General features: G+C 38.1%; 1 protein-coding gene across 3 annotated transcripts in view; it reads left to right on the top strand.

Moving 5' to 3' along the window:
• Positions 1-10,230: 10,230 nt before the first annotated feature.
• LOC108676824 (NAD(+) hydrolase sarm1) overlaps positions 10,231-20,630 on the top strand; it is a 93,042-nt gene continuing 82,642 nt past the window's right edge. The window contains exons 1-2 of one of the 3 annotated variants that reach the window (XM_018164964.2): positions 10,231-11,123; positions 17,019-17,330. In XM_018164964.2, the coding sequence (XP_018020453.1) occupies positions 10,515-11,123; positions 17,019-17,330 (921 nt within the window). In that variant the 5' untranslated portion in view covers positions 10,231-10,514. Of the gene's footprint in view, positions 11,124-12,805; positions 12,970-17,018; positions 17,331-20,630 lie in introns of those variants that run through there. The other 2 variants (XM_018164965.2, XM_018164966.2) reach the window with 2 other exon arrangements.

The raw sequence follows: 20,630 nt of genomic DNA, 5'->3' as shown, positions 1-20,630 counted from the left end.
GAGCTGCCACACGCTTAGCGTTCGTCGCTGTGAAGGTCTTTGACGCATTTCGTATATTAAATATTGAGAAATATTTTGTGTAGCCACAACTTTAGCATTCCATGATCGAGATAGTAATAAGTACTGGATATTTTTTCACCCTAGAATTAAAACCTAGTCCATAGTAGAGTATAGGCTAAGACTTTCGTCATGTGAGGTTTTCTAAGAGTACATTTTTTGACCAGGAAAAGTTGCTAGAAAATTTACAGCAAGCTACATTTTTTTGGCGCGATGCTGAAAAGAATGCATGAGTTGGAATGCGTATAATTATGCAATAGATCATCGTTCAAGAATAATTAAGTGCAGTGATAAAGTTTTGTTTTATAAACTGAATTACTACAACGCTGCAACTTATCCAAATGCAATGTAAATGTTAATCCAAATGTAATGCAAAAGTAACCGAGAAGTATATTTGTGACGTTCATAACCTGCATGCTTTATCAGAATGAATTTATTTGAGCATTTCATGCCCATTTCGCGCCCATTTCGCTTCGTAATTTCTTCTGCCCTAGTAATATCACGCATGATTATTTTATAAGCAATACTTGTCTCGTTGCTGGTGGCTCGCTTCATCCGCCTTCTGAACGAGGCGTGTGAACCCAGGCTCAGCCTGCCATCATTAAAGTTAAATCTGAGAAAATTCTATTCCAAATTTATCTCATTTGAAATTTCAGTCTTTCAGCTGTACATTTTCGTCCTTTAAGTTCATCTGCTGAATATCGTTAAAATCGAATAATTAAATTTGGTCCGTTAAATTTCGCTGTCTGGGTGAAAGTGTGTTTACACGAATTTCAATGCACAGAAATACCAAGTAAATTCGATGAATTTTCATTGAAAACTTTTCGAGAGCAGCTCCATTATCAGTTCAAAAAATCGAAGTGAAAATCGGTCATCGGAAAAAAGTCGAATTTACACCAAAGAGTTTAAAACCTAAATGACTATAAAACGAAAGCGAAAAATAAAAATCTAGTGATTTAAATTTTCAAGAATATAAGAACTTGAGGAATTTAAATCGATAAATTTTTATGTTCAACAGTGATCATCTTTTTTTTTATTTAATCTCGTTCATGTACATATGTATTTTCACTGCTGATGGTATATATGCTGAAAAAAATTTTTTAACTGATGATGGAGCTCGTCTCCGAAATGATTTCCTAATTCACTTGACGCTTTCATCACTTTTAAATTCCTGGTGAAATTGCAATTTAAGCAGAACAGCGATATAAGAACTTTAAATTTCTTAGACTTTTGATGTTATACAAAGATTACGATGAATGATTTTTTTATTATATAAATTACTGATGTAGATATTGTCCCGCAGGATCACTGATCATAAATGATATGGTGACTGGCATAATGATACGACGTTGTTTTTTAATTTTCTACTTAGCTTTCTACGTTTATTGTGTTTTGTAAAATTTCTACTCATGTATCGCGGATATTAAATTGGGTTTTTTGCGGTGCACGCATAACCGTGTGACCGACGTGTGAAGCTTTCTCGTGTATAGTATGTATTTCAGGCCAGTCTTGTTTTACTTATAATTCTATGATTATTTTACTGTAAGATTAAACCACGTGCTGGGCGTTTGTTATGCTGCGAGTGGAGTTACCGACTGTGCTTTTCTCTTTACCATTTGCTTACTTATTGCTTTGTGTTGATCATTTAAATTCATATGTTCGGTAATAACAGAAATTATTGTCTTAACAGAACTATAAACGTATAAAGACTACGATGCATTATTGTTACGTTTAATATTGTATCATTTCTCTCGACTTGAACCTAGACTTTTGTTTTGCTGTAGATGTTTTCTTTTGTTTTATCTATTGTCCTAATGGAAAGCTAGAGCTTTACCTCGTCAACATTCTAAGCAGGTGAAGTTTATTTTTAAAATCTAAATAGTACAAAGACTTTAGACTTGACCATGTACTTTGTATTACTCTCTATAGGCTTTTTATGACTTCGCATTGCATTAAACTTGAGGGTTTTAGTTACAAGATAGTGAAGTCACAGTCACTCACTAACGCTGATATGGCCATTTGTTTTCATATGCTGCATGTTGGTATTTAAGTAATCGTCTTGAGCGTTCTTATGTGTGTCTTGGAGAATTGATCCCATTTGGTTACCCTTGTGATAACACATCCAAATCCACCATAAAATTCGCCGTTTTTACTTAAAGTTATTGTTTATTATTTTATACTTTTTTTGTGATAAATAAAATTGAAAAAGCAATTAATCCCATATTGCGGATGTGGGTTCATCACTCGAATGTAGCAGAATTTTGTTCACGATATACTAAACTAATGCAGGTATGTGCCTTTCCTCTGTTCTGCTCAATCATGCATTTCGTGCCTTGAATAATAATAAAATATAAGTAATTCTTTCAATAGGTATTTCATCCTGAAATCCATTCTAAAGTTCTTGCCAGTTGTGAACGAAAGGTTGACAACATAACGCATCGCATTATTGTACACCGAACACTTGCCTTAGAATCGTGTAGCAAAGTTGCATATTATTTCATGTTCCTAAACTCAACACTAAACTTGTTTTGTAATGACCATGAAGTGGAATTTTTTTATTATTGACTAGAAAATTCCAATAATGACTGATGATTTACCGGCTTGTTTTATCCGTAATTTTATAATATACAATATAATAACTTTTCTACACATTGAGTACTCTGTGAGTGCCCATCATTTGGTGTGGCCCGACGGCAATTTTTCCCCCATCTAAGCCAAAACGACCCCGACACGCACCTAAAAAGTATTTTGGCCCAACCAGAACACGGTAGCTATAATGTTGACCGCCTCGTAGAGTACCTGAGAGCAATAAACATGTTCGACTGTATATGATCTGATCAACGCTGAATACATGTGATGCAGTATGTTCTTAGCCCATAATGCCCAACGTGACATTCGGCGCGAGATAGCTTAGCAGCTGAAGCGCTAGTAATCATAGGGCCACTAAACTAACTAACTAACTACACATTGAGTCGGCCTTTAATTGCAAGCGTTTAAACCAGAATTGAAATTCCTCCTCAAAACCAGCTGTATTATTTCATATATTATTATTTCAATTGTTCTAGTAAAGGTCGATAAAGACGGATACATATGGTAGTTACTGTAAACTTCCATAGAGTAGATTTCTTTTTTGTATGTTTATCATGCATCTGTGTTTCGCGACCCGAGCGAACTTTCGTGTGTTTTTAATCGTAACGATACCTTGAGTTTCAATGATAATCGGGCATGTAGCATCAATTCTTACGAGGCATGTAATATCATTTATTATGAGGTATGTAATCCGTCATGCCTCGCTCTAATACTTAGCAGTCATGTATCAGGTCTCGTTATTTCGATAAATTATAACATTACATTCTAATTTATACTTGAATTTGTTACTGCTGTGTGATCACGATGCATGAGTAATGCAAGGGTATTTGTATTGATATTGAGGTAATAAATGCACTACCATAGCGTGAAATTTCTTATCCACGTGTTGCTGCTGCCTCACTTTCTTCCTTTAATTTTGGTCTGAAGTTCTCAATGCGGCTAAATTTATGTTGAATTCCTGCCAGTGAATACACCTACACACCCAAGCTTGAAATATGCAAGCCTAAAATTGATTTTTGAGGATATATAGTTCAAAGTTACTTGTTAGGAAGCTGAAGTAAAACTTATGAATTAAAGTGCTTGCCCGAACTCTAGAAGTGACCATCTCACTCTGAATGGTTCCAATTAGAATTCGCAATTACACCATTATTGCCTAGTGTGACGAGATGTTCCGTAGACGTTACGTCATGCAGCTTCATGCATCGTGCAACATGTTGCGTCATGCCCGTCTTTTTTTAGCGCATTTTCTCATTTACAAAAAAAATGCACTATTGAGTTCGTCATGTCCGTCCGTCCGTCTATCTGTCTGTCTGTCCGTCCGTGACTTCAAGTTTTCGTCGACGAGAAAATGCGCTCTCTGTCACTCACTGCAGTGAGTACTGAGTTATATTTTTCATACGTTATGGTGGCTACATGGTGGATTCTCCACCGCGTTTCGTGATCCTGTGTTATGGAAAATTCAAAGCGGTGCGTAGGCGACAAACCTGAGTTTTTTGGGACCCAGACACTCCCCTTTTAAAAACTGCGGATTTAAGGTGAAATTCCAAGCAACTACTACAAAGAAGACAATAACTGTAATTATTAACTGTCTACTATAATTATTAACTGTATACTAATTTCACCTACCTGCTCAGTGATAAAATTTTAATCTAAAATTGGTCAGGAATTTCAAATAGAACTATTTTATCTTTACGTCAGCGAAAACATAAATGCTTGTATGCATCATCAGGTATCGAAGATTTACTAAAACAGCTCTTTCTGAATTATTGGGTCTTTAAAAAGCATTGAAAACGTGCAAACAAACGTCAGTTCACATTGACACATTCAATGATATTATACTTTAAATTGCAACAGATGGCTAAGCATCCATACATATTCTTCGTTAGCATTTAAAATTTGCCTAAAACATTTATGAACATTATTCATTCGACAAAGCCTAAATTAAATTATCAATCACCATAAATTGATGAGCTCCCAATCTGACAACTACATCCCCTCAGGGGGGACTTCTGACGTGTGTCTGTGCTCGTCAGAAGTCCTATGGGATTTCGCGTTCCTAGGGGGATTGTTCCTGAGCGCCCACCGCTGAGCTCACGGTGTCTGACTGTAGGTCTCAGTTGTGGAGTTAAGTTATTATGTAGGTAGGATTCCTTACATTTCCCTTCTCTGTCTCTCTCGTGCGGGCGGCCGACGTCCCGTGTAAGCGACCTCTTGTTCGAGTGTCTTCGTTTCTGTTGCTTTTCACCTGTCCCTCCTTTTCACTTCGTCTCTTTGAGATGCTAACGCTGCTTCTTTCGAGCCAGCTTCAGCGGGCTGGACAATTGAGACCTTCCGTCCCTTGTGGGTGATGAATAATTGAGACCTTCCACCTCTATGGTGATGTTCATCTTGACTTTCGGTGTGAGATAGCTAAATAGCTGAAGCGCTAGTAAATATTTGGCCACTAAACTAACTAACTGACAACTACATACGAGGGTAAACATGTTAAAACAAACCGAGGTGAACAAGCGAAGTACAATAAGCGACTGTTATGATTAATTCTATCATTTTCAATATAACCTTGCTACAGTAAATTATAAACATAGTTTTGTCTTCAAAAATGTAGCTATTGAACCCTACCTATATATAAGGTGCTTGTACACGGGGATAGTGCAGACGGCTAGTAAATCTGGCTAGTGTCGGTCGCTTGGTGACTATCCAGCTAGTAAGCCTGTACACACGAGGAGAGTATAAGGTGCCGCTAACTTCTCGTTCGCGCCCGCCAGGGAGTCGTTAGAAGCCGTCGAGTGAGGTCTGTGAAGATGGATAGTGTGATCACCTTCAACAACTCGAGTCTGTACGTCTTTTTTGTACTCCATATTCTAGCCCTTAAAAATACAGCGTCGGGAACAACTAAACCCTGACTAATAAGGTCTTCTTTCCGTTTCAAAATACTCGTTTCTCTCTTCATTTTGTTGGAGTAACCATCATGGAAAACATTATACTTTAATTCATATTTTTGGAATATTTCAAATAATAATTAAATATCGTCTGGAATCCACTTTGTTGGATTCCTCTTAGAAACATTATCGTTCAAACAAGCCATGATTCACGTGACCCAAGATACTTCACAGGAGCGGCACAGATACTCTCATCATGGCTGCATCAGCGCTACTAGCCACTCCTCCGCTCCAGCGTCCAGCCAACTTGCCAAGATATCAACACATCGTTGTCTCTCTCGGCCGCGCCTCGGGCACTTGCCGGCGCATGCCTCTGAAGCGGCTGAACCCCTATACACGAGGCACCTGCATACAGTGGAACGCTGCCATACGAACATCCTCTCGTGTTGACGAAATCGCCTTACGAACTTTCGATAAATGTGCTCCGCTGTTCAAAAAATGTGAGTGGTGCACATGATCTTTGTCAAATGTGATGTTTTCAGCACTCATGAATTGTGTTAAAGACGAGATCTAAACAGACTATCTTAGATGTAAGTTTGTTGTGAAGCGGCCGAGTGACGTAGGCGCAATACGTAACCCAAATAGAAGGCCTAAATTACACGATAGCGAAAGTGAAGTTCAACCAATATCAACTGAAGATAGTGACAGTGAATAATTCACAAATCATTTTTAGTTGGAAATTATTATACGTTATTTGATGTAATTGATATGATGTCTACCAAAAGTGGTTATTTATCTATTGATTATCTTCTCCATTGACTTTTCTAGCCTCATTGACTGTGTTAAATGAAGATATATATGCCTGTAATTTTTTGAAGATATGCCTGTAATTTAATTCTTCAATATTTCCATAAACTCATACTACAAAGGAACTAATAATCGCTAATTTGTCTGAGTTAACTTCTAATTAAATTACGTTGACATTTGTGAATGCCTTACGTTCTAGTGTAATACAATTTTTCGAAGAAAAACAAGAGAAAAGACAATACCACATGAATTTGTGGCGTACGATGAGCCTTACTAGTGCTAAGTATTCAGGCATGAGGACCAAGTTGCCTGTGCAATAAATGAATGTGCATGTGCTTACGATTCACAATGAATTGCAGAACCGCCTATGGATGAGACTGAGAGTAGTCCAACTGTCCAAGAAATGGGCAGTCAGTCGTAGATGTGCTGTGCGTGGGTATGGTGGTCGGTAGTGTGTGCTCCAAAACTTGGGTGACTGCCACGATTTTCTCGAAGCTCTCTCCCGGAAATTCTTAACTGTTTTCTCTTATTATGATGCTCGGAAATGTTAAAACAAATTTTGAATTGAAAATTATAAGCATAAATTTCTCAATATTTGAAAAGATTGCACTGATGTCAAGGATTAGGTTAGGTGAAATAGCTTTCGAGTAATGCTTTCTCTGCCCCCACCACTGTGTTTGCTTCTTCCTCAAAATCAAAAGCTCTATACGTGTGAAACTAAGTTTGTTTTTTCTATATTATGTAACGTTATTGCGTTTAATAACAAAATGTATTTGTAAAGCAGAGTGTAGGATGAATATGCATTACGTCTGAACTCCGAAAGAACCGAGTGTCACTACATGATAGACCGAACAAATGCAGCTGTGGCCGCACGCTGTCAGCTGTTGCTTGCGGCATGCTCGGTCTGTTGAGGGCTTGAGGCTGCATCGTTTTCGTTCCTATGACTATGAGTTCTAAGATGAAAGTGGAATCACGAGTCCTGTCATTAGTGAAGACAAGCATTTCTGGTCTTCGTGGCATCTTTATTGCTTTATCTTTGTTATAAATACAGTGTTTGTAAAACACTGTATTTAGTTGAAATATTTCCCCTTTAGTTTGCAAGCGTAATCTGTTAATATTCATGCATATTTTTGAGTCGTATGTGACCCTTTTCTCTCGGTACAAAACCAAAATCTGCCGTTGAGAGTAAATTTCTGATTACAAAAGTTAGGTAAACGATTTGTAACAATTTATAAATTTTGTCTGGCTTCTGATTCAGATTCTAAACCAACTTGAAAGTTTTACAATGGCACGTATCGGATTTTTTGTAATCATTCTGGTTGCGTCATCGCTTATTGTCACCTGCCGTTTCTTCAACTCCAACATATTTTGCCCAACTTTCTAATTAATGTCGTGTTCTTGGTAAGCCTCAATTCATAGCTACTTGTTCTTAACTTGAGATCGTCAGTTGATAACGTAATTTTTTTTAATAAATAATCCTCAGAAGGTGAGCTCATCAGACTACGAACTAAGACATGCGTATATCTTTCTCAAAGTCTCTTGTATATTACTTGTACTGTTGTGGCTCTCTATTACTTGTACTGTTGCGGCAACTGGTTTGTTGCTCTCTAGAAATTGACGATCGGTGAAGTTTTCCTTCTTTGCCCTGACACTGCATCTTTTATGGAAATAAATCTCGGGAAAATGTTCACTTCCTTGAACCAGGACACGAGACGGTGTCTCCTAAAGCTGGTCTTGGCATAATTTACCGCAACATTGTTTCTTATATATAATATACGCCTGTATGGATATTACTTGAACAATTCACTGTGGAAGATTTCTCGCTGAATTCCTCTTTTTTTATTAAAGCACTAGTGACATTTAAAAATCTACTACAGGTTCCAAATAATCGGAGAAATTCGAACCTTCTACCATAATTTCCATGATAGTTTCAATGGAAAACACTTTATATTATTAAATATTTTTAAACATTGAGAGAGTAGACGAGGGTGAAGGTTGAATTTACTCTCATTGAGCAAATTTTTTGTGGTTTCTTATAACAACTTCATTTCGTAGTTGTCATTTATGTTTCTCAGAGTTTGACTTTATTATGATTCGTATATAAAGTGATGTACTAAGATGGTGGAGCCAAATATTCATTTATATTTTATCAGGTTAAATCTCTGATACTAGGTAGGTTGGCGCCAAATATTCATTTATATTTATTTAATTTAATCTCTACACTCCATCGTATCCGATTTCCCTTTAGCACTAAGTATTGTTCTCGAAAAATGTAATGATTGTGCCACATAATAACTCAAATCCGGCGTCATTGTTTGGTAAAATATGTCGTATTTCCTTCTGTTTTGTAACATCCATGTGGACATTCCTTCAATAACCGGGAAACTCCTGTTGGTCGTGTAGATTTCCTGTTTGGGCGCTGGATTGGCTGGATTTGACAAACTTAAGCTTCCTATCAGACATCCTATGTTGAAATAACGTTCATTTAAAATAATAGATACTAAAATAGAATAGATAATACAAGCGTTGCTTCGAAAAAATTGATTAGTAATCAACTTTGTCTCTGCGGCATTTGCCTGAAGAGTTGGCGATTACTTGAGGTTAACAAAGTATTGTCGAGATGATGTCATGAAGCACACGTTAAAGAAATCGCGGTCAAAGTTCACGGAATATTAAAAAATTAGCTCATATTTCTAGGCTAACTCAATACCGTATATTTTGTATTTTTAGAAATTAATAGTTAGGATAAATTTCTGCATATAGGTAGGGTAATTATCTTGTTCGGACAAAGTTTATACAAAGTATCGACTTAACTTCTAATAGTTTCTACGCATGGAAATTATTAGAATTATATGCATTTTTTTCGAACAGATGTTTCTTCGTGGTCTCAACTTAATTTAAGTGATGATAGGCGATGATGAGGTTCGTCGACATTTATGTCCGGATTCTAAGTTGCCCTGAAACCTAGACTGACAATATTCTCGTCATTTTTTCATGAATCTACTGAATTATATAATATAATTCAGTAGTCTACTGAATTATATTACCCATTAACATAAATTGTTTGAGTTCTCCATAAAAAATAAAATCTGTTATAGGAGATGAACTGAGCGTATGAGCAGAAGAGACTCATCCAGCCCAGAAAAGTAGATTAGTTGTTCGCTTAACATGTTAATCGATTGGCACAATATCATTGGAATAAAATATTATCTAACTCAAAATTTTTCATAAATATCGACATGAATTATTTGAAACTTTATGTGAGTCAAGCTATACTCTATTTTTCTGCAATATCTTGAAAATTATCTAATTTATTTTAAGCGAAATACGAGTGGATAAACACTCGTGATTTCTCAGTAAAACAGTTTATTCTTATCTTATCGGAATAGCTCTAAATTCTGCTGGCAATAGCAATTTGTTTGACGCGCCTGCTTGTGGAGTTTATCTGTATTTGAATGGGGGCCAAATAATACACCAAGCCATCTGTATAACAGTGCTAAACTGTGATAATCGTGATAAAGTAAAGATACATATTTATAATGATTATTATTACAAATTATAAGTATATTATAACAATTTTTTTAGCTTGTTTCACTTTGATTGTCGAGATTCTGCTTTTAGCTAGAATGATGTGTCTTGGATTAGAGTTACAAACTTCACAGGATTAATGTGTCGGTATGTGCTTTGAAGACTGATATTAATTCTTTTATAGATGCATGCTTCAAGTTAATGCCTGATTGTTCTTATACTGAAGATGTTAAGAGTTGAGTTCAGGTGCTGCTGGTGCTGTTAAAAGTAGGGCTTAGGTGCTTAACCTGATTTAGCTAGGGCTTAAATCAGGCGGGCTGATTTAAGTATAATGTAAGTTTTTTCTGATTAGTTGGGCAGGTGAATCCAACGCATCAGCATAATATCTAATAAATAATATAAAAAAGATTAAAACAAGGAAACTCTCCGATTTATTTGTTCAATAAATGCAACGGTCATTTTTTACAGCTATGGTGAACTAGTTTAAAAAAAACTAACATCCGAACAAAAAACCCTCATATTCAATACCGCATTTTTAATGGTTTTGACATGTGTAAAGTGAAAGAACAGCAACTAAATTTGTGAATTGATTACGTGAACAGATTACGTGAACACTTTTGATCATCGCTGTCGTGGTGCATAGCAGGGGTTGCGATGTACCCTCTGTGGCAGAGAGGGTCTCAAGCCGACAAACCATCGAGCGTCTCGACCGGCAATGTTGGTCAGACGTCGTCGCGCGACGTTCGAGGCTGCGGTCAGACGTCGCCACGCGATCTGGAGGAACTCGATCGCGTCCAAGCCGGCGTCACAATCGGCAGCAACGGAGGCAAATACCGACGCATGGCAGCGAGTGTGGGAGACATGAGCTCAGGCAACGGTCGTATTTACAGCAACGGTTCCTATGCTAATGGAAGAAAACGATCGTGGTTTAAAGGAAACGATTCAGCAACCGTGGATTCCACAACAAACGGGAAATCTTCATTATTCAACACCATGGGTAACAAAAGCAGTTGCTCGTCGTCATCCCTGTTTCCTAACAGCGGTACTGGGTTCAACATCAATTCAACAAACATGCCCACGTCATCTCTGAATCAACACAACAACAGTCTATGGAACAGGAGGCGTACCAACAGTACCACAAACCTCCCCTCGTCTGCCTCGGGAGACAACGGTCTTCCCTCATCGGCGTCGGGGTCTCCCAGCAGAATTTTCTTCGCTAACGGATCGCTGAGGAGCGCCGCGGACGAAGATGCCGATAGACCGGTGAGTGAACGAACCGGTTGTGCGCGATATGTTTTTATAGTTGCTGTAACACTCGTCTAAAATTGTACTTCTTTACCCGCAAGTGTGATAGTGGCTTATATGTTGAACATAAACATTTTTACTGTATGGTCTATCTGAGTTAAGTGTATTCGTGAACTACAACCTTTTTATGTAAAGGGATAAGAATTAGACTGGAAAAATAAATTAATTTGATCTTTGCGTGTATTTTTCGAGAAGATAGCGCACAAATTACGTGGATAAAAAGTGCAATATGGTAAATCGCAATATGCGTTAAAGGTATGGTTCTCAACAACAGATTTGTGCAATACCCAGACAAAAGTTAAGTCAAGTTGAGTTCAAAAGTTAAGTGCCATTTAATAGTTATTTCTCTAGGACATCTAAAAAAATGACATGCCAAATAATTTTGACGTTGCAATAAAAAAATTGCAACGTATGAAAAATCAATAATCATACCGCGGATGCGAGATTTTCAATGCTGATACAACGAAAAGTGCAGACCCACGATGGTTTCTTTGTTTGGAAATTCTTAGTTCTTTTCAGGGGGGAGAATGTAAACAGTACCCACTGCACTGGTAAATTTGACGGTGATTTGCTAGCGCTTGGAGCCTTTTTCCTTACAAATTAACCGCAGAGTTGTGAGCACACAGAGTTCTCCAAATACTAGTGTGTATATTGCTCAAGTAACTCTATCGTATAACTCTAACACAGACTGTTTCTATAGAAGCATATGTTCGTAGTTGTGACTCTGCGACTGTTAGTACCTGCAAAGACGCTGTAAAATTAATCAATAGCACAGTGTTTCCGCAAACAAATTTCATGGCCCGTTGGACAGTGTTTTAGTAGACCGATGCGTTGCAACCGAAGCTCCTTATGAAACGAGCGTCAGGGAACAGACGCACTCAGTCAAGCGTCAAACGTTAAAAAGAAGACATCTGAGACCAAAAATTCAAGCATGACATCGGCCAAACACAAAGACTCCAACTCAGCTTCCATTCTTGCAGTCATACTTGGGATGTATACACACTATAATAGCTTAGCCATAAGCCCATAACATTACCTCATGGCTAGCAGTGAAGGTCACTATAAAGACTCGCGTCACTACAATGACTCACATCACCTCATGGCCTGCAGTGAACGTCACTACAATGACTAACATCACCTCATGGCCTGCAGTGAACGTCACTACAATGACCAACATCACCTCATGGCCTGCAGTGAACGTCACTACAATGACTAACATCACCTCAGTCTCGACTGACCCTCAAGACGTCAGGCATCAGCAGAGTTTGGCACGCGCGGTGGCGGCACTCGAGCTTCTGTTCTGCTTTCGTAGTTGCCGCTGCTCGGTCTTTCTGGCTGCAGTGGCGCATTTCGTTCGTAACCTTGAGACGTGAATTTTACACTAACGTTATTCGTATTCTAGATGCATATATGCACCATTCCATGCTTTTTGTTGCATGTCGTGTTTATGGTGGTGTGCTTTAGTGATGGCGGTGATGATGACGTGTTATCGCCTTCGGGGAGAATGTCAACAATATCCACGTGTCAACAATTTCTGAAAAATTAAATTCTCGTAAAACAGCAAGATAGAACACGCTCGATTTTGATTTGTTTAAACTGTGTTCGTTAAAATAGAAAATTTAAATTTGTCAAATTGCTTTTCTCTGCTTTTCAAAAATGTCATTGCCCAACCGTCGTTGTTAAGTAGTATATTGTTTATCTCTGGATTAAATTAATTGGAAAAAGAACTAATCGAAATTTAGAGCTTTCTAAAAGAGACGCAATTTATTGTCGTTGGCCTCAGCAAAACTTGGTTATAATGTCGGTAAGTGATGAAACAGATAAGTACTTATATCATTAGTCTGCTTATATCGCAAGTTCACAAGGAATTTAAAAGCAAAGAAAACGCTAAAGTGATTTTAGTCATTTTTAGTTTAGTCGAACTGATGATGGAGCTGGACTCCGAAACGTTTTCAATATCGATATGGTGAATTTTCTTGGCGTTTTCTTTGCTTTTAAATTCCTTATGAAACAGATATATAAAGGTTTAAAAATTTTATAATATCAATATATATATTTGGGAACAGCAGTTTGGTCGAATTCGAATGTTCGTAGGTATGAAGAATATCATAGTTATATTTTTTCTGCCTCCTGCCATTCGCATTTCGCGAGTTTGGCTCTTTTTTAATTCACAAGAACTTAGACTTGACATCATTACGAATATTACTCTCCGCTAGGTTATGATCAAATAAAGTATACATTTCAGGTGGTTCATCTGAAAATATAAAGGGTTTAAACAAGCACGTATTCACAGTCGGTCAAGATGTAGGTAGCTATCACTAGGAGTTGCTGAATTTTTATGAATGATAAATCTAAAATAATTAGATGTACAGCAGCCAAATTGGGACTGTATATTGTTTAAAAATTTTCAATTTGCAATCCGTTGATCCCAAGAGGAGAAAACGAGACGAAAGTCTCATGAATAGCGCCTGGTTATAACTTGCTTCTCATCACACAGAACCGTGTTTTAAATTTTGATGACTGTGATCATTTTAAACAATAAAAATGTTCAGAAAAATCATTGACTCAAGGCACGGCGATCAACTTCATTGCCGGCGATATGTATCGATATCATTCGCACGCAATTACGGATCCATATTTAATTAAAGCTTTATCCGCGCTCAACAATCATGTACGAATTTCAACCATGCTAATAGCAGAATTGTGTGAGGTAGACGCTATTACGTGAATGATATGTTTCTTGACCGTTAATACTTGGCAGTGTCCGAAGCCCTTGACGTGTATATAGTAAACTATTTATAGTCGCAAACACTGCAACCGGCTAAATAATTTGCAAATTTTATTCAACCGTGAGCGGCAATTCCGTCAATACATGATGTAGAAGTTGACAAGATGAAAAGCCTGAAATTATTTATTTCGAAACAATATTTCATCTATTAAATCATAACATCTCATTCATTAAATTTTGCTTTTTTGCTTGGAAATTATAGTGCTTTAATTTAATATATATTTCACGGAGAACCTTATAAGGCTTATATTAATGCTTTTTGGAATATGATGATCAATGTCTAATGGCAGGACGAAATGTTAATGGCAGGACGAAATGTTGAGCGCAGTATTAAAGTTCACCACAACACGCATCCACATACACTCGTGAAGCTTGAATTTTATTGACGAGTTATTTCTAGACTTAGTGTATCATAGTGAATTATATTAGTGAATTGATATCTTGTTGAAGAAAACTTGATTAGACTTGATAGCTGCACGCTGCCAACACAGTTCACTGAACTCGCTGACTTCTATGAATGCTAGGGCGGCCCTCAAAATTGGCGGCAGTATCTTGATCGTCTGATCTGAAAACGAGCAGAGTGTTAATGTGACACTAAATTGAAATCTTTAAAATACTAGTGGGACAACAAATTCATAATCATCTTGAAGCATCTCGAGTATATTTTCTCAATTTGATGTCATTTACTCATGATTGATTTATCTAAAGTTATGAAAAATGCGAGCACATATGACTGGAGCAGCTTTTTAATGATTGCTAAATTATATTGATCATATTCGTTCAAGCTTATCTCGTGATTCGATTGCATACTAAATTTTTGTGAATAAATTCTCGTTGATTGTAGGTGACATCACGGTTTATTATGTGCCGGATCAAACGTTACAATTCAGCTTCATATGAGCGGTTGGCTCACTATAGATATTTACCAACGCCATTGTTTTGGAAGTCAAGTTGTCTATTCTGTGGCGTTCTTCGAACTGTCCTTCCCCTATCACTTCGGTAGCCCGTGGCCTAATATTGACTGCCTTAAGTTTTTCTTAGTTTTACTTCTGTCTGCAGAGACAAATAAAGACTTAACCTTGCTGTGCCAAAAGAGAGTTTTTAATGAATGTTCCCTTCCGCTAAATCCTTTTATTTCGGGGTTCGAAGTTTTGTTTACAGGAGCTGATTGAACCGTCGTTAAGACAAGCGTTATAGGCTTAGCGCTCGCTATTTATACGACTCGTTGACGCAGAGGCCACACTCAGCAACAATGAATGGATCATATTGTCCAATTGGTGATGTAATCTTTCTCTACGTAGTACTGAAATATAATCCCTTTTACGAGCCAAAGGTGGTCTGGTTGACCCAGACAGGCCTAAAAGTGCATGGCTATACGTACAAAGTTTCACTGATGTTTCTGGAGGTAGTACCGATTTTTTCGCAACCTATGAAGCGAAGTGAGGCTAAGTTCCCTGCAAACTAGCAAGTTTCACTGGGTCTATAATAAGATGTAGATGTTAGGCTGAACTTAAACGAACGTGTTGAGTGTTTGTGTTGTTGGTGCAGAGTTGGCAGAGCTGCCATGGCCTGTGTTGCCAGAGCCAAGGCTTGTGCCAAAAACCTTCCCTGCAACGCCATCTGCGAACCACTCATAAAATCAGCGAGACCTTGTCCATAAATCAATGCATCTTTTTGACTTGTGTGGGTCATACTGGCCCAGTTTAGCCCAGAAATAGGACGTATCGGTGCTACTCAGTCTGCTCGTGCTATAGATTCGAAAGTATGTCACTAATTGGAAAATGTGAACCATTCATTTTTCTGTGTGTGGCTTCGGTGCTACTCAAACTCGACCTAGACGCACGTCATCATATTTTTAACACTGTTCAAAATTGCGTGCGCTTCGTGGAATTATTATTTGTTTTTTTTTTGTATGGTTTAATGGATCGTTTCATGACAAGTTAGGGTATTTTTTATTCTGACCGAAATTGCGTGCGCTTCGTGGAATTACTATTTGTTAATTTATTATATGGTTTCATGGATCGTTCCCTGACAAGTTAGGGGATTTTTTTATCCTTGACCGAAATTGCGTGCGTTTCGTGAAATTATTATTTGTGTTATTTTATTATATGGTTTAATGGATCGTTCCATTACAAGTTAGGGGAATTTCCATCCCTAACCGAAATTGCGTGCGCTTCGTGGAATTATTATTTGTTAATTTATTATATTGTTTCATGGATCGTTCTCTGACAAGTTAAGGGATACATTTATAGAGAACCTTGGCACATCATAAGTCAGGTGTTCGTCGAAGGGCATTTGGTTAGTGTTTTTATTTTTAAGCAATAAAGCGAAGCATTAATGAGGTAAGACGGGCAGTTGTCGTTAAGTTGGTCGTTACGATCTGGCCTGGTTTGATAGATCGTCAGTTTATTGTCAATCTCAAGGCTGCTGATCCCTAATCTGGCATAATTTTTACTCTCTTATATTTACCTAAATACTAAATAAAAAACCTTCTGTATTGTTATCCAGTATGAATTGTTCTTTAAAGATACTCTTGAATGCATGTGAACCCAGTCTGGAAATTATTCGGTCATACGTGAATGTGTTTTATTTATAGTATTGAAGTGATTCGAACTTAACAGATATGGACAATTTCGTCCGCGTCTTTTTATGTATTTATACTGAATTCTCCAAATAATTCCTTATAAAATAATTACATTCAGGGTTCTAAATCGGATTGTAGAAAAATGGCAAGTAATTGACAAAATAGCGCATTTATTTAGTTATTCAAAATGTCAAAATGTATTTTATAATCGCGAAAGGAAAATTTTCTCGAAATTTTATTTTTTGGTGTATCTTTAACCGTACTATATACAGCGGTTATTGCGACTCGTGTAAACTTGAAGCATTATTTACACCTATAAACCGCACGTGCTCGTATATATGAAAGCTATTATACCGAGTTTATGTTTGGATATCTCTTCTCAGATTGTGATTCGCAAATTTTTACGTAATGGATTTCGTTAAACGAAATTTGTGTACGTAAAGGATTTCTATAAACGCAATTTGTATGCGATTTGTTACAGGTGCGCGGCTCCTCTACAAGCCCTCGCACTCCCCACAGTCGCGGCTTCTGGCTCCAGCACCCAGACGACATCCACCAACAGTGGGTCAAAACTGAGACCCCCGACACACAAACCCCCTGTGCCACGTCTGACTCTGACGTCTCAACGCTCACGTGGCCTCGAGGAACTTCTTTATCCTCAGGAGGAAGAAGCACTCCCGCTGGGGACTTGAGACTTGCTGGGGAAGTCGAGGAAGAATCTCAGCCAAAGACTCATGATAGAACTGAAGCTCCTGCGACCTTGCCTCGCGTCTTCAAGAGTCAAGCAACATGGGTGAGTGAACGCTAAGTTTACTTATTCTGTGAAATTTAGATAAATTTGTCAGCATTATAACATTATTTATGGATGTAATCAATTTATATTGAGGTTATATTATTATATTGAACCTAAGGTTTCATAATTGCACTCTCAAAGCAGCATTGGTTTTGCGGTGTCAAGCGAACTCTAAAATATTCGTATAATTTTCAAGAAAAGCAGCAATTCTGCAAATAATTTTCGAATGTCACCACACCCATATTTTCAATTCACCGAACAATACCCAGACATGTGAGTTTTTATATATCAAATCAGTTTACAATTTTCCCATGTTTGTAATCATAATTCCCAGAATTACAAGCTGAGTCAGACTGTAGCTCTTGCTCATTCGAGTCAAACTTGTGACCAAATATGGAGTCGTAAGCCGTCGGCTCCACGAGTCCAGTTGCGCTGCGTCATCATGGCAGGCTCGTCGCTCTGCCCTTTGTCTACGACCGACATTTCGTCTGTCGTAGTCCAATGAACTTGAAAGATGTCAGTCCAGTTCAAACGATCCAATAAATTATGACAGAATCGCTCAAAGTTACCTCCAGCAATACATTTTACAGCCTTTTAATATGATCGCTCATTGCCGGTATTTTATATGCTATCGAGCAATAAGCTCAATTTGCATCGCATTAATATTTTTTAAAATTAAATACGAGTATGTTACATACATTCGATCTATAGCAATGAATTATTGCTTGAAATTGGGTGTTCATATAAAAAATAGTTTTACACTCCGGGACATTTTCAGCGGACCGTGACTCAAACAAGTTCTATTAGCCGCGTTGCATTCAAGCGTTGCAACAATTTTACCAGGAAAAATGACTAATATTTTTGAATTCGCAAATCCATCCCATTTGAAGCGCCGTCGGATTAAAAGAAAGTCTGATCAAATGAAACTACAATCGTCAACTAATTAATGAAACAATTTTTTATCTATTCTTAATGATGTATGAGTCATTAATAATTATATACGTACAATTAACTACTATCTGTTACCTAGCTGAAATGATGTGCGAACCATCAATAATGATATGCACAAAAGAACAATAATGATGTGCTCGATGCTTGTAGCTCGATCTGTCATAGCACGCTCTTGGCTCTCGAATGCTACCGTATATACTCCTCATTGCTTCCGTAACGTAACCATTAAGGGGAGTATTGTAATCATTATTTTATTCAGCATTGTATTTATGAATTACAAAACATATATTTTATATCATGCCATAGTGTGTACGGGAATTTTTTACATGTGCTGTTGTATATATTTTGATTTCAGGAGTATAAATGCCAGCGAGAACTGACGGCGTCTAGATATATATTCAGGATAGGAAAATTATCTCTATTTTTATTACGATATTGAGATGTATTTTCAGAAGTTTTTGGAAGAAAACACTGTCCTTTGATTTGACGAGAAAAATTCGATGGTCTATGTAAAGTTCATTATTTCAAATGGCGAAGACGTTGACCGTATACGGGATTATCTCGGTTCATGTATTCCTCGAGAAAAAAAACCCTCTTGTCTGGGTTTGTGGTGGCTTGCGTTTCTCTGAACTTTGTCGCCTTATAAGGCTGTTGTTTACGGTGAGGGCGGCGCCCCTCTTACAGGAACATTTCTGTGCCGCGCTGCTGCGGTCACTAGCCTCGTGGCATATCAGCTGCTGCTGCTGGTGCTGTTGGTGATGCTGGTGAGGGTGGTGGTGCTGCTGCTGCTGGTGAGGGTGGTGGTGCTGCTGCTGCTGCTGCTGGTGAGGGTGGTGGTGGTGCTGTTGCTGGTGATGCTGGTTTTGGCGGTGCTGGTGCTGCTGGTGAGGGTGATGCTGATGCTGGTATTGGTGGTGCTGGTGAGGGTGGTGGTGGTGCTGTTGCTCGTGATGCTGGTATTGGTGGTGCTGGTGAGGGTGATGGTGGTGCTGCTGGTGATGCTGTTGGTGATGCTGTTGGTGATGCTGTTGGTGATGCTGTTGGTGATGCTGTTGGTGATGCTGGTGAGGGTGGTGGTGGTACTGTTGCTGGTGATGCTGTTGGTGATGCTGGTGAGGGTGGTGGTGCTGTTGCTGGTGATGTTGGTATTGGTGGTGCTGGTGAGGGTGGTGGTGGTGGTGTTGCTGGTGATGCTGTTATTGGTGGTGCTGGTGCTGCTGGGGATGATGATGCTGCTGGTGATGATGCTGGTGGAGTGGTGGTGCTGGTGCTGCGGGTGGAGCTGGTGGTGCTAGTGCCCCCTGTAGGCAAATGTAGGCTGTTGCCCCATGTTGGCAAATGCCTCCTGTACGAGTTCATTTCATTGAAACGACGTTCTTTTAAACGTCAAATGCCTGATGCATGGGCCGCTGCTATCGCCTCTCTTTGTCCACAATACCTGTGAAAATTTCAACACGGTGCGAGCTGTGAAGGACTTGCTTCACACACAAAAGATTGGAATGAATTAGCGTTTTTAAGCGCTGTATTTTGTTAGTTTATCTCATAATAGTTAACCATGTTACGTTTTTTAGAAACATCATTGAGAAACCCTACTATATGTGATTAAAATAACAGGGAGTTTCACAAAGATCCTTTTGGCATTTTCGACGATTCTTGACCTAATCTCAGGTAAAGGAAAAGGCAATGATGTCGGTGCTTCTTACAGTAAAATTTTTGGGAGATAAATTCCGATCAGGATCTATGAAATCGTTTCAACAATAACAAATTTCTACGTCAAAACACGCAGTGAAATTCTCCTCAATTTATGATATACGTGATTTTTTTTATCTCGTTACCCTTAGACCGAATCCTATGTAATTACTGCTAAAAAATAAAATTTTATTAGCTGATAAAAAGTACTAAGCATCGCAAGGATACCTGCATTTCAAATCCAGTCTATTTAGTTACTTACGTGACGCACCTTTTGGCGCCTACAAATAACAAAGGCAGTTTTGACCACCGAAATTTGGGAAATACTTCATGCGCATCGACTCTCTCACAATATCCAATTGACTCCAATTTCCTGAACTGTCTTTTGAATCACACCTGAAATATCTTGACGTGATCAGAATTATTTTGATTATTTCTATTTCTAGTTTGAAAGAACATCAATCGAGGTCAAGATTTTATCGTCAATGAAGATGCCGACAATAGATTATTAGAGCATCGAACGAGTTAAAGTATTTATTTCATATACAGCAACGATTGAGTGTTTACATGGCCCATGACTCTCCCTGCCAACCGTATTAGTGATTTCTCAATCACATTAATTACATTTTTTACAGCAATTAAATGGTAGCTGCAATTACG

This window comes from Hyalella azteca, unplaced genomic scaffold (genome assembly GCF_000764305.2).
Source record: "Hyalella azteca isolate HAZT.00-mixed unplaced genomic scaffold, Hazt_2.0.2 contig17687, whole genome shotgun sequence".
Lineage (NCBI taxonomy): Eukaryota > Metazoa > Arthropoda > Malacostraca > Amphipoda > Hyalellidae > Hyalella > Hyalella azteca.
The sequence above is the reverse complement of the archived record's forward strand: the minus strand, read 5'-3'. Positions and strand labels throughout refer to the sequence as shown.